This window comes from Nycticebus coucang, chromosome 10 (genome assembly GCF_027406575.1).
Source record: "Nycticebus coucang isolate mNycCou1 chromosome 10, mNycCou1.pri, whole genome shotgun sequence".
Lineage (NCBI taxonomy): Eukaryota > Metazoa > Chordata > Mammalia > Primates > Lorisidae > Nycticebus > Nycticebus coucang.
In genome coordinates, this window is record NC_069789.1 from 54,198,441 (window position 1) to 54,213,638 (window position 15,198).

The following is a 15,198-nucleotide window of genomic DNA, read 5'->3' on the forward strand; positions in this document are numbered from 1 at the left end:
AAAATCTTGCAGGGAAAATGTCTGTTAGCCTCACTTTGACTTAGCCCTGAGGAGTCCAGGATTCGCTATCGGTTGGTGCACAGTTCACGTTCTTTCAACAGCATTTCTCAGGCATTCCCTTTATCCATCCCCAGCTATGTTCCCAGCCCTATGCTAGTCCTCAGAGGGTTATAAGATAAATGGAAAATATATCCCTGCCTTCAAAATGTTGACAGGACTTACGCACATCTGAAGCAATTAGAGAACAATTCAAGGGGTAGTCAATACATGTTAGCTAGTACATATACAATGAACAAATCAATTGATTATAATCCTAGGACAAAACATCTGGTTAAAAAAAAAGCCTCAAAGTGGGAGCAATTAATTAGCCATTAGATTGGGGAAGGCTTCCTGGAGGAGATGGGGCTTGAGCCAGAGGGTGTGTGGATGGTCAGAGGACAAAGCAGACAGGCTGGAGTAGCAGCATTGATCAACAGTTAGCTGCTAGCCTGGGGCTTATTCACATCAAGGGCTACTTGCTACCCATTTTTTGTATGACCTTAGGGGCCTCTTTCCTTTGAGGAAAGGATTCAGTATAGGGGTTAACCTGGATTTTACTTTTTAAAGCAGTAGACCAAAAACTTGAGCATCATGGGGAACTTGTAAGAAATTGTCAGGCCTCATCCTGCTGAGTCAAAGATTCTGGGGGTGGGCCTTAGCAGTGCAGTTTACCAAGCCCTCCAGGTGATTCTGAGGACACCTGATTTGGGAACTGCTGGACTACATCGCTGCTTCTTGACCCTGGCTGCTCATTAAATTCACCGGGGGAGCTTTTAAACCCAAAGAAGATGTCTGGGCCCCACCCACAGGGATTCTGATTAATGGATCTAGCCCTGGCATTCATATTTTTTAAAACTCCCCAGATGATTCTAACATGCGCCAGGGCTAAGAAGCTGTGGATCAGAGAGCTTCCAAGTCCTTTCTGACTTGCTTTCCTCCGTAGGGCTCCCAGAGATTAAGCCAGCATTCCCGGCTCACAGCCTCTCACAGGGCGCATTTGCAGACAGGGGTATATGTTTGGGGAACAGAAAGCCCTTCCTGAGATCTGAAAATCCTGAGTCTCTTAATGACAAGTTTTTTGACTGCACCTGCAGCGGACAAGGATACTACATACAGATACTGATTCTCCCACTGCATCCACACAGGGAGTGCATAAGCACACACTCCTTTGCACGTACACACACCACACAGTGCTATAAATGTATGTAGACACATACAAGAATAACCACATAGGAATATTCAAAATTGGCCTTAAGGGCATATGCCTACGCAAATAAATCCATCACCAGAAATTCCAGGCCCAAGACACACAGACTGGCTGGGAAAGGATTCTCTTGGTAGAAACTGGGCTGCTTGAAATAAGTAGCTCTTGTGTGTACGGAGTAGCAATTGAGGGGTTAGCTATTGTCTTCCATAAGCCACCCGCTCTAGGCAGAGACAGGTAGCCCACAGGGGAACACCGAATACAGATACTGAGGGTGTCCTTGTTTCTGTCACAGATTCGGGCGGATGGTCCTCCCCATGGTGGGGTCCAGTATGAGATGGTCTCTGTGCTCAAAGACGGAAGCCCCATCCTCAGGGACATGGCCTTCTCCATTGACCAGCGCTTCCTGTATGTCATGTCTGAAAGGCAGGTAAGTGCTGACACCCACCTCTCCTTCCCAAACTCCTGGAAACAGCCAGTGATCTGTCACCTTTGTTCAGAAGCTATTCCTCCTAACAAGAGAGACCTCTGGGCTTACAGTAGCACAAGGGTCCTGAGAGAGGCAGAGTCCCTGTAGGCTTTTGCAGAGAGCCAGAAAGAAGTAGTCGGGGGCCAGCCACTTCCCGGAAGCTCCTCTCTAGGCCACAGCCCCTGTCTCAGCGAGTGATGAACAGCTCTGCAAGAATGGGCCAGACTGCACGGAGCAGCTTGGTGTGATTAGGAGGTAGATTTACTGCTCTCAGGCCCACAGAGTCTGCTGCTCAAGGGAGCCAAAGAGATGTAAATAATCCAGGCCTCCAGGCACGCCCCACTCCTGGGAGAGACAGATCCAAGATAGGGCCCCAAAAGGAGATAAAAATCTTAGTCTGAGTCTTAGACTGGTATAGGATAGAAGCTGGTCAGATCTGGGAAGCTGAAATTACGCCCTTGGAGATGGGGAACCCTGGGAAATAGATCTCTACCCTCTGCTGGGTAACAAGTGGGCATGTTCTCCACCCTCTGGGGTGGATGGAGCATTATTCCCCCCAGGTTGTATTTCCTCTGAATATGTGTGAGCAGAGAGAAAGCAAATGCAGAGGGACCCAAAGTGAAGGGAAAGAGAAGCAGGGGAGACAGGAGGGGATCCATGAGATCAATGACGATCCGGAGAGCTAAGTAAAACCTTAGCCGAGGCTGTGGCTCATTCATTTACCAGTCAGTGGGTTAACCATTGTTCAGCAGCCGTGGTCTTGCTCTTTTGCTGAATAGGGTAAGATAAAAGCTAAAGGAGGAGGAGAAGAATACTGAATCTGTCTCAGCAGCTAAGGACACTGACGTAGGCTAGAAAAGGATGCTGGTGGGGCTGGAGCAACGTGAGCTTTCACAAGGCGCCTCCTGGCTCATGTGTCATTCTCAAGTGTCCTGCAAGGAGTCTGGGCATCCTTGATCACCACTCCCCTTCCCAGAGCTCTCTTTACCTTCTTTCTTTTTGAACCTAAAGACTATGAATTAGAGAATGAGACATGAGCAGTAGGAAGGAAAAGGCAAGTGGGCATACACCGGCATTAAGGGAAGCAGCCATGCAGTTCTAACTCGAAAATTACTTCTGGAGCATAGATGACACCAATCATATGCTAATTGAATGCAAATTACACCCAGATCCTCTTGAACCCACCTGTCTTTTGCACCTTCTTTCATGTGGCCTGTGCGGTTAAGGCATAAACAGGTCCAGATGGGAACTTGGTGGAGCTGGAAGAGGCTTTGACTAAACTAGTATGGGTAAGATAGTCTTGGAAATAAACTCTGGCCTGTTATTCCAATAAAGCAGTCAATGGACCTAAAAAGAACTGTTACTGGGAACACATTTCCTATGAACTAAGTCCTGGGAAATCATCAAAATGAATGGGACTTGGTTACTACCCATAAGTTATTATAATCTAGCAAGAGAGAGAAAAATGTATCCAGATATTTCTATAACAGCAGATTGAATTCTGTGAGTGCTCTGAATTTTCTTTCTATTCTTTGTTTTTAAGACAATTTAAGAAAAAATGGTAGATGCTGACTGAATTCAAGTAATACATATAGGAGGGAGAATAGCAACAAGTCGCCAAATTGCGTTACTGAAAATGTAAACATCATGTTAATATTTGGTGAATACCATTCTAGACACATATTCATGAATAGATAACGGATGGATGGATGGATGGAACCTATATAGGTATATAAAAGAATGATCAGAGGGACTGAATAGACCCACATTTTATGGGATATTTCAAAAGACATTTTGTATAGCTGATGACCAGGTTGGTAGCTCTAGGTAAGAGCTCTTTATTATGGTCTCTGAGTCCAGTGAAGTAGAAAAAGAGAAATGATCACTGAGACCTTAGTGGAACTCAGAAAGTGCCATAGCACATATTTTGGTTTTGTCTATTTTTCTCAAATGGGATGCTTCAAAATGTAGCCAAAGACGAGAGTCTGGGTCAGAAATGAAGGCTGGTGAGTGGGCTTCAGGGAACATGTTGACCTTTTGGATCCATAACTGATGCCATTTCTGAGAGCATCTGCCCTGGCCAAACCAAGTGTCCACATAGCTTATTTGTAAATATTCTCTCCTTTGTCTCATCTTTGCTTCCCAGTTGCCCAGTTCTTATTACAGCCAGCACCTTATAGAGGAGTTTAGTCATGCTTGGAAGATAAAGGAAGAATTGGGGTTTTTTAATACCATGGGGCTGTCTCTGCTCAAGTGAGATATTAGTAGGGAGAGCTCCCGGGGATTTGTGGTGGAGCTCTGAGGCCTGTCACCCGAAGAGCCATAAATCCTGTAGAAATAGGTAGCCAGGTGACTTTACTGGGGGCTGAGTCCAAGGATGAGGGCCACAACAGCTCGGAGGTCCATCTGTCTGCGGCCGGCTGTGAGTTGAATATTCCCAGACAGCTCAGTCTCATAGAGGGAGAAGTTGAATGTGGGGTGGGAGAACGGTCAGTAAAAATGAAGTCAGATGGCCTGGGTGCTGGTGCCACTTTTGCTTGTATTTAGTAGTATGACCTTCTCACAGCTCCAGTTCCTCCTTTATTGATTAGAGGAGCTGCATCAGATAACAGGCTTATCTGGAGTCCCTAGCTCTGATTCTGATCCCATCTCACCATTCCAATATTTGAGGGACCTTGGATGAGTCACTTAACCTTAGGCCATCTCATACAAGGTCACTGTGAGGCTGTGAGACGATAAATGGGGAATTTCTTTTTACACCGCCTCACATGCCACATAAACACTGGTCACTGAGATTCCCCTTCCAGCTCTCACATGTTATAATTCCATTACTCAGGAATGTGGACTATAAGTGTTGATGAGGAGGGGAGTAAAGGGGGATGTGGCCCAGCCAGCAGGCCCCAGCCTGAGCCAGGAGGCCTGTGTTGTCAGTGTGGCCCTGCTTCTGGCTCCCTGGATGAGCTGGGCCCTCTACTTCTCAGGGACTTGGTTTCCCCACATTGAAAGGTAGAGATAATAAATCTAACTCTACAGTCTCTTTCAGATCTTAAAGAGACTCATCTAAGGTCCTGGGCTTGGGATACTTACCTCTCCTCCTCAATAACACTCAAAGCACCATGAGCTTGAGATTATACCAAAAAAAAAAAAAAACTTTCTGAAGGGGAATTATAAGGCCATGTGAGCTCATATGAACTTTTTTCCTGATGGGTGAACACTCTAGAGAGAATAATAATGTTGGTTTGATTATGGATAAGTGTCCAGATGCTCCTTGACTTACAGAGGGGTTACGTCCCCATAAACTCATTGTTAAATTGAAAATATTGTTAAGTTAAAAGTGTATTTACTACACTTAACCTACTAAATATCATAGCTTAGGCTAGCCTATTTTAAATATGCTTAGAACACTTACAATAGCCTACAACTGGGGAAAATCCTCTAACACAAAACCTATTTTATAATTAAGTATTGAATATTTCATGCAATTTATTGAAAATCGTACTGAAAATGCAAAGCAGAATGGTTGTATGGGTACTGGAAGTATAATTTCTACTGAATGTGTATTGCTTTTACACCATCTTAAAGTCCAAAATCCTAAGTCAGGGCAGCACCTCTGGCTCAAAGGAGTGGGGTGCCGGCCCCATATACCGTAGGTGGCGGGTTCAAACCCAGCCCCAGCCAAAAACTGCAAAAAACAAACAAACAAACAAAAAAAATCCTAAGTCACACCACCAGAAATCAGGGACCATTATATTATTTTTTAAGGCAACTGTTTAAGACTCTGTAGTTCTCTAAAACGTCTAAGACCTTGTAAGACATCATAGGAATGAGGCTTCCCATTGCTTCTCTTTGTAACATATCTCTGGGCAGCCCACTGTCATCCCTGCCTTCTGCCCTGTCCCCAGCCTTTGTCTCTCTGTTCCTCTTTCCTTTCCCCAAGGCATGTCACACGTAATATCCTTGGGGCCATGAGAGCGCAAACACGCTGTGAGAGGAGAACCAAGTCCTGGGCTCACAGAGGCCTTCATCACCCCACAGAGCTAGAACAATCCAGTATATTCACACCAGCACCCGTGCGTTCTCTCTCTCACTCCCTCAATTAATTAATTAAATGTAATTAAGAAATAGGACTAGTAAGAAGTGTTGGGTCATTAGTGTCACTGCCTAACAAGTCAATATTAATGTGCTATTACTAGATCTAAGAACAGCCAGTCTCAGGGGAAATTTTGGGAACCAATTCCCCAATCCTGTTAACGGCCCAGGTGCTCCACTGAAAGGATGGCTGGCTCTTCCCTAGAATGTGTGCCCTGGTTTCATCAACAGTGACTCAGCAGATGTTGTGGGTGTGAATGCAAGTTACTCCCTTATCCACAGTGTCTCAGAGAGGCAAGATAACATAGTTGTTAAGAGCTGGCTCAGGAGTCAGACCAGCCTTCATTCCACAGCAACTTTTTAGATATATGGTTTTGAGAGAAAGTTACTTAACTTTTCTAAGCCTCAGTTTCTTCATCTGTATAATGAGCCTAATAGTGTTAATTATGTAACAATTGGGAGATTACACACAAATTACCTAATGCCATGGCACATAGTCAGTGTTTTTAGTAAGGGGTAGTGATTATTATCATAATTATTAGTAGTAGTGTTAGAACTTCTCCAGGATCTCAGAAAGAGCTTACAAACATCTCCACTATAAATTATGGCTGGGGCTGGGGCTACGTGTGGTAGCTCATGCCTGTAATCCTAACACTATGGCAAGCTGAAGTGGGAGGATCACTTGAGTTCAGGAGTTCAAGCCCAGCTTGAACAAGAGTGAGACCCCATCTCTACTAAAAATAGAAAAGTTAGCTGGGAGCCATGGCATGCACCTGTCGTCTCCAATACTTGAGAGGCTGATGCAGGAAGGTTGCTTGAGCCCAGGAGTTTGAGGTAGCAGTGAACTGTGATAACTCACTGCACTCTAACCCACCTATTCCCACCCCTGGGATATTCCCAAACAGGACATCTTAATTGAAGCTAAAGTTTCTGAGGAGGTGATCCTGGCTCCAGTTGGCTTGGAGAGAGCAGGAGAATCAGATTACCTAAAGAGGTCTCTCAGAAGTCCATGAGGGTTAGTACGTAGGGTGCCGTGGCTCACACCTATAATCCCAGCACTCTGGGAGACTAAGGTAGGAAGATCACTTGAGGTCAGGAATTTGAGACCAGATTGAGCAAAAGTGAAACTTCATGTCTAAAAAAAAATAGAATAAATCAGCCAGTCGTTTTGGCCCATGCCTTATAGACCCAGATACTCAGGAGGAGTATCAGGCTGAGGCAGGAGGTTTGCTCGAGCCCAGGAGATAGAGGTTACAGTGAGCTCTGAAGCTGCCCTTACACTCTTCACCTGGTGACAGAATGAGACTTTGTCTCCAAAAATAGATTGATGATAGATAGATAGATAGATAGATAGATAGATAGATAGGTGGATAGATAGACAGACAGACAGACATTGATTATGCTAGGCCAGAGTTCCCAGTTTCAGGCAGTGGCCTTCAACATGCCATTCCTGCAATTCCCTGTCAAGGGGTGCCTCAGAAGCCCCTGTCCTGGCCAGATGACAGCACTGAGCGGAGTTGCTCATAATCTGCTATTTATTTTAAAAATCCAGGAATGTGCCCAGCAGACTAAACAGTCCTGCTGCCTTCAGTACACATGGAGGCTGGTCCATGTGTGAGGCCTGGAAGGCCAGTATAGCAGGCATCTGTGGAGAAAAGGGAGGGGTACCTGAACCCTGCTCATCCCCCAAGCCCTCTGGGCCCTGTCCAGCTGCATGTGGACTAGCCAGAAGGGGACTACCCCTGGTACTTTTCATTTCTGACCCCTCCAGGTAAGTAACCAATTCTCTTTTAATCACTGCAAAGATGAGGCTGCCATTCTGCAGGTAGTGAATGCTCAAACCCCAGTGCTGAGTATTCTGTATGTGCCAGCAGTTGGCATACTGTTCTGGTTCTTTATTGCTATGTAACGAAACACCCCCAAATGTAGTGATATTAGAGGGGAAAAATATATTTATGTATATTATATATAATATATATTATATTCTTTGAGACAGAGTCTCACTCTGTCACCCTTGGTAAAGCACTATGGCATCATAGTTCACAGCAACCTCAAACTTTCAGGCACAAGCAATCCTCCTGCTTCAACCTCTCAAGTATCTGGGGCCATAGGCATGCACCATTATGCCCAGCTAGTTTTCCTGTTTTTAGTAGAGACAGGGTCTCGCTCTTGCTCAGGCTGGTCTTGAACTCCTGAGCTCAAGCAATCCACCTGCCTTGGCCTCCTAGAGTGCTAGGAATGCAGGTGTGAGCTACCACACCTGGCCTAGAAAAATTTTTATTATACTCACAGACTGTGTAAGTTAGGGTGTACCGAAGATGGGCTCTGCAGGGATGACATGGATGACTGGAAGTATTCCATGACTAGGGGCTAGAATCATCCAGAAGCTTCTCCTCCCACATATCTGGCACTTGGGAACTGCAATCTGAGATCAGCTGGGGGTGATGGCCAGGAGGCCTGAGATGAGGCCTCTCCCTGTATATTGGGCTTCCTCACAGCATGGTCGCCCCAGAGACAGACTTCTTTAGCATGGCAGCTCAGGACTCCAAGAGCGTGTATTCCCACGCTATCTAATCAGATAGAAACTGCATTGCCTTTTTATGACTTGGCTTTGACACACAGTGTGACTTGACGCACAGTCAGCTGTCTCTTCTACTTGCCTCGTCATCACCCTGATGCCCACCACCCACGCACGGGGCTCTGATGCAGGTGCTCCACAAGCTCACTTTAGGAACAAGGCTTGTAAAAAAGAAATACATGTTTCCTCATCTGCCCGGGTCTTGGAACCATAGAACCCATGAGGTTCTGCAGAGATCACCAGATGAGCCCAGAGGGCATCCTGTTCACTTGCCGCTATCCTCATGGTACTGTACCCAGCCAGCTCCAATAGCTTTTAAGTTTGCTGTTGATGTGCTGAAGGTTGAGCAAGTCCCAAGTGAGGTCCCTTCAAATCCCTGTGGGCCCTAAAAGTGCTTCTGGGGAGCCTTTGCAGGAATCCGTCCAGAGCAGGATCCCCCAGCCAAGAAATCACTCCATCGCTGGCATGTTGATTTTGAAGGCTCTCTGAGCAATCTTCCTGTGGCTGTACTGTCGCAGCCACTCAAGACGGGCTCCTCAGTGACCCAGCTTTAGTATGCACAGCAAGGGGACCTCTTCCCTGGAGAGTATAGGAAACTGGCTTTTTAACTGCCCCCAGCTTAAGTGATTACAAGAGTAGAGGCAAGGAGAATTTTGCCCTGGAGTTATCAGAAACAAAAATAATTTTGGAAGGTCTTAAAAGCAGGAGAGACCCCCAGAGAAGTCCTCTGCATTGGTTGATAACCCCCTGCAGGGACAGGATGGAAGGACAGGCCAGCCCTCTAGCATGCCACCCAGCAGAGTCCAGCCTGCTTCACCATAGAACCAATTCTGGTTTCCTATCAAATACTAACCTAGATCTTGGGCCAAAAGTAGGGACTCTTTTCAAAGGAGTTATTGTGAAACATGGGATAGTAAGTCTTTACCTGCAGCCAAAGCTACTGAACTGCCAACCCCCTCAGGCACCTACAGACCTTGGGTAAGGAAAGGAAAAAACATAGGGAACCACACTTCCAGATGTCCCCTGCTCATTTATTTTGACATCTCTGACTATTATTTTGATTGTGCACATTTGTTTAGTCCAGGCGATAAGACTTCCCAGGGTGCAGGCAGAGCATGCCAAGGTGTGTTTTTACAAGCCTGGCAAAGTCTCTGTAACAGGAGACCTCCCTTCTGCCTAGGCTGGAGGCCTGGGCTAAGCCACAGGGGAGGCAATGTGAGGGGCCAGGGTGAGAGTTGAGCCTGTGGGATTTGGGAGAGAATTACAGAGTCTGTGGATTAGGAAAGTGAGGATAAGCAATAGCTGCTGCACTTTTGTTTTAAAATGTGTCATTTTCAATCCAAGCCTTTGATGCACATGTGTTTCTGGTTAAGGACAAGGGACCCCAGTGTGGCCCAGGAGCTGAGTGTGCTCACAACAGGGCCCTTCCCAAGGGAATAGCAGAATCCCACCTCCTGGGGGCGGGAGGGGGGGTGTGGATGCAGGGAACAGTGACCACCTCAAGCTTGGGTTTCAATTTTCCCTCTTCTTTTTCCCCATTTCAAATGTCAAGGAACAAAGAGGCTGACAGGAAGCTTATTCCTTGGCTATTAATATTCTCATCAGAGCATTTTTTTTGTAAATATTTTCACATGAGGGAGAGGAAATGCAAACCCACCCTGTTAATCAGATGCTGGCTTATTGTATTTAAGAGAGAAAAGTTCAGCCTCTTATTTTAAAATGCTTTGGTTTGGAAAGAAGCAATTGAATACAATGCCCAGACAGGAAGAAGTGGTGCCAAATACCTCATTTCTCCAAATGGCCAGGGGGGCTGGAGACTCTAATCCTTGGCAAGGGATTTGATTTCTCTTTCTAGGTAGGTACTACTGCAGACTGCTCATTATGATGTTCCTATGACTGGGAGGGAGGAAATCACAGCATCTCAATACCAGAATGAAACCCACCTTTCCTCATTCTTTCAAAACTAGGGAAACTGATGCCCCAAGAGGGCAGTCACTTGCACAAGTCATCATCTGAATTACCAGAAGCCCAGGGTAAATCCTGATCACCCTGGTCCAGCCCAGCTTTCTTTTCCCCAGTTTGACAAGTTTCACTCAGCATAGGCTAGAGAGAACACTGCTAGTGTTTTAGAACTTTTAATTTTAGAAAAGAATTAAAAACAACCAGGCCCAGGAAAGTCCCCTGAAGATGTTCCCAAGGGTCAAATTAAAATAGGGGAGATTTGCATATCATTTGCACACACAGACTCATTCATTCAACAGACCATTAAGTGTCTACCATGTATAATGCATAGAGCTGGCTGCTGATAAGTCATTTGCATATGCAGATATAGAGAAGGCTGTCTTTCTAAGTAACAGTTCAGCAAAGATCTCCTTATAAAAGGGCTACCCTGAACATAGGTGCCTTCATGATTTCTTTCTGTTCTTTTCAATGCAACAACAGCACTATTAAGTGTACTTTGGTGTAGAGATAAATAAAATAGAATTCCTGCCCGCAGACACATTCTGCGGAGGGGAGGAATGATCTAAAGTAAATAAGCAGATAAATAACAAGATGAGGTTATTTATATACGCATCAGAGCAGTGCTATAGAAGAAATGCACTATGTGTTCAATAATTGAAGTAACTCAGAACCACCAGGAAGGGAATTTTTCTTGTTCTCTCCATACTTGGGGTCAATGAGACAAAGGACTCATCTTTTCCCTAAAGCAACAATCCAGAGCTGGTTGAGCCTCAGAGAGTACCTAGAGAATAACAGCCCTCTATTTTACAGAAGAGGGGCGATCTGAGGGCGAGGTGACTCTGGAGAAGGGAGGGTACACGTGCTCAGTGTGAAGAAGCAGGCAGTGATTGACCATGAGTGGTTTCCTGGACACCAGGAAGAGCATGGGCTCTGGAGTCTCCCTGCCAGCCTAGGTTCAAGTCCTGGCTCCCCCACTGACTGCTGTGTGACCCTGGGCAAGTTGCTTGTTGCTTCACTTCTCTGTGCTTCGGTGACCTCACCTGTAAAATGGGCATAATTACGGCTTCTACTTGAGGATTATATTAAATAAATTAATACATCAAAAGCACTCTGAAAAGTACCTGGCACATAATCCTTGCTTAATAACTGTTAGCAGTGGTAATTATATTTTTACGGTTGGGCCCAAATGCATCATCAGTAGCGAAACCCTACAGAGCGTGCTCTGCCTGTGGCCACACCTGAGAAGGAAACTTACTCACCCAGCCTGGCCTCTCAGCTCTCCCTTAGCTAAGGCGTGTTGAAATTTGACTAATTGTTATGCCATGTTGTTCTTATTTCGGTTTACAAACATGACCTCAGCTAATACAAGAAGTCCAGGTGATAAATATTATCTTTGCCTTTCTTATAGATAAGAACACTGAAATTCAGTCTGGCTAAGTAATTTGCCCAGGGCCACAAAGCTGTCGGGCAGCAGGGCTGGAACTCCTCCACCCCACACTTTCCAAGCCAGATCCCCACCTCCTCAGGCATCCAGAGACAGCGACCCCTGGCTGCCATCTGGCTGTAGAAGGCAACTCCCCTGCTGCTCACCCTGGACCCAGGTCCAAATTAAGCAAAGGGCTGAAATGGCAGCTTTCAAGGCTGCAGGAGACCAGACAGACTCGGTAACTCCTCACCTGACACCTGCAGGGAGATTGGAGCAGTGCATTCTTTGTTTTAAAAACCAATGAAGCACTGCTCCAGGCTCTGCAGACAGTCAGAGGAAATGCCTCTGGTGGTCAGAGCAGAGGGAGAAAAGCACACTGTCCTAGGAAGTTACTGTTACCCTTCATCCTCTGCCCCAGCCAGGTGCCTCCCAAGCACTCTCTCTCCTCCTTCTAACAACCTGGCAAGACAGGTATTATCATCTCCATTTGTTAAATGAGGGAGTCCAGGTGCAGCAAGGTTGGGAGACCTGAACAAGGGGTTCCTGCAATGGTTAGGAGGTAGAGCCAGAGGTGAGGTGCACGTCCACGTGGTTGCAAAGCTCCTGCACTGCCCACCCTTGCCCACTACCAAGACAGCCCATCCCTGAGCCCAGCCAGTAATGTCCTGATTCCCCTAAACAATCTTCTATTCCTATCCATATCTCGACCTATCTGGCAAAGGAAAATCCTTTGTAAGGATAGCAGGTGCAGGGGACCTGGGAGGCATTGCCCCAAAGCCCCCTGCTTCAGCCTCTCTGGTGCTATTCCAAGTGTGAGCCCTGAAAACTGGGGTCCGCTCAATCCCTGGCCCTAACCAGAGGTTCTCGGGCTCAAGAAAGCTTGTTGTACTCACCATCTTGAGTCTTATCCAGCCAAATGGTGGGGGCCCTGTAGTGACACCCCAGAACTCTACTGCCTGCTTTTCATCTCCTTTCCAGCACTCTCCCTGGTGCTTCCTGTGTTGAGTTTCGGTAATTGAATGTGTTTTATTTAGACCATAACGTTTAGTGCCACTTTGGATTTCCAATTAGGCTTCAATCAGATGCTGAGAGTGTGATTCCTTTTGTTGTTTTCATCAACACAAAAGATGGCAACATCAGAGGAGCCGTCATGAAAAGTTATTTCCATCCGCTGATGACTAGGACAGTTTCTGTGGTGTGAAGATACAGGTTTGGAGGTGTCAAGAGAAGCATCAGCCAGCAGGGAAAGAGGGAGGTGGGGAAGAGGGAGTCAGCAAACCCTTGGAAATAAACACAATGTAAAGTCTCTGAGTGTAAGGCTGGGACTTGACAGGGGTCCTCCTATGTGCGGGGTGGGGTTCTCCAGGCCAGAGGGGTTGGACCCTCTCAGGGCTTTTATTTAGGGAAGTCCCAGGGACACAGGATTCCCATGTGGTGAGAAGATGACCATTGGACAACTCTTTCTAAGGAAAGGCCTTTGAACTCCTCAGCCAGAAGTGACCAGCTGTGCTGGCTTACAGAAATATGTGGGGGGCCTTGCCTCGCTGCCTGTGAGTTCTGGCCAGCTGCTCACACCTGCTGCCTATCAGATGAGGTTTCTGTCTGGGGTTGGTCACAGGGACACAATTTAGAATCAAACTTCAAACCGCCCAAGAGGTGGTGGTGAGAAGGAGGTGGAGGGATGACAGAAGGGCACAGGGACAGGGGCTAGGGAGTGATAAGGTAAGAGTCTGCCTTTGCTAATTGTCAAAGAGCTGTTGACAAGTGCTTGTGAGTCAAGGCCAACTGGGGCCTCATTTCCCTGTTGACAAAACGTATTTGAATGACCCCTGTGTTCTTTCTAGCCACGAAGGTGTGTCACATAGAGGCTGTGTGCACAGCACTTAGAGGGTCCAGGTGCCCATGTGCTTGTGCGAGCAGGGAGGTGAGAGGAGAGCGCCATCCCTGAGTGTTCTGGGGGTACAGAAGATGTCTGCAGTAACAGGACTCTTTCATACACTGTTTTCAGAGCCTGCTGGGCTGCATTTCTACCGCTATCCCTTTGATCTCTCTGTAACAGGCCAGCCCAGGGACTCAGCCTCTCAGGCACGGCCTCCACTGCTTAGTCTGAGTTCCCCCAGCTTTTGCTGCTCTGCAGCAAGTAACCTTCCTCACCTCACCTCCCCCCTTTATAACCAGTCCCCACCCCTGCAAACAGATTGAGCTTTGAAATTTCCACCAGGTGGAAGGAAGACTGGCCGTGTCATCAGCTATTGGTGGCAGGTTCAGCCTCTGCCCTCAAGTAATACTTTATGGTAAGAAAAAGGAGGTGGGCAGAGATGTGAGTCAGGTGGAAGAAAGATTAGAAAGGGAAAAATGGGCAAAGATAAGAATAATGTCTCCGTCACTCAACCACCCAGGAGCTGGTCAAACAACCTTCGAGGACCTTCTGTGCTCACAGCATAAAGCTTGTCCTGGCACAGTCACACACACCTGAGGAAAACAGACAAGTAAGCAGTGACTTACAATACAGTCCACAGGAGCTGGGGAATACAGGAGAGGTCCCCAGCCAACACAGCCTGTAAGTCCGAGAAGGCTTCCTGGAGGAGGTGATGCTCCGGGTGAATCATGAAAGGGGAGGGGCTCAGCTAGAGGAATAAAAAGCTGAGGAGTATCAAGTGAAGGAAAACTTGCAGGCATAAGACAGTTTAGCTTGTTTGGGGAATATTCTCCTAAATTTGGGATTGTCAGAGCTGAAGGCAAAGATTAGGAGGCATCCATCCTTACGGAATTTCCATAGCACAGGTGAGCAGTCTTCAGGTGGGCTCAACCTCCCCATCTTTCCCAAGAGGAAAAGGAGCCTTGGCCCAAATGAAGGGACTTCCAGCTCCCCCAGCCCCTGCTGCTATAATATAGAATTTGGGAAGAAGCAATTGTGCACCCAGTTCCTGGTCCTCTCTGGCAGCAGGTCACCAGCAGGCCCTCTGCACAGGCCAGGGAGCTAAGTTGCCTCATCAGGAAAAAAGATGCCAGCATTGGCAGAGCTCCACCACGGAGCCCATTGTGATCATGCCGCCTCCCCCTCACCTCAGGACAGCCATTTCTCTGACTGTACAGCAGGAAGACCTCTACCCATCCCAGTTCATGGAAAGAAGATAAAGGAGACAGTGTGTCCAATTCATTCATTCCATCGTTTCTACATTTATTGATGCAGAGACCTTGCCTGTCTGGGCTGCTTCTATCTCTCTAAGAGATAGAAGTAAGTGCGTAGTACTTACTAGGTGCTCAGTAAACACCTGTTGAAGGTTAGAAAGAAAGCGGGGCGTGGGGGTGGGGGGCAAGAAACAAGGAAAGAAAGTATGCATGAAAAGGAAACATTATACTATACTGTAAAGAGCTCATCTCTGGATACAAAACTATATTCAAATTGTAGCTTTGCCACTCTTCCATAC

At 46.7% G+C, this 15,198-nt stretch overlaps 1 protein-coding gene across 1 annotated transcript in view; it reads left to right on the plus strand.

Moving 5' to 3' along the window:
* PLXNA2 (plexin A2) overlaps positions 1–15,198 on the plus strand; it is a 217,915-nt gene that overhangs the window by 99,886 nt on the left and 102,831 nt on the right. The window contains exon 4 of the mRNA XM_053605381.1: positions 1,539–1,673. Within this exon, the coding sequence (XP_053461356.1) occupies positions 1,539–1,673 (135 nt within the window). The remainder of the gene's footprint in view (positions 1–1,538; positions 1,674–15,198) is intronic.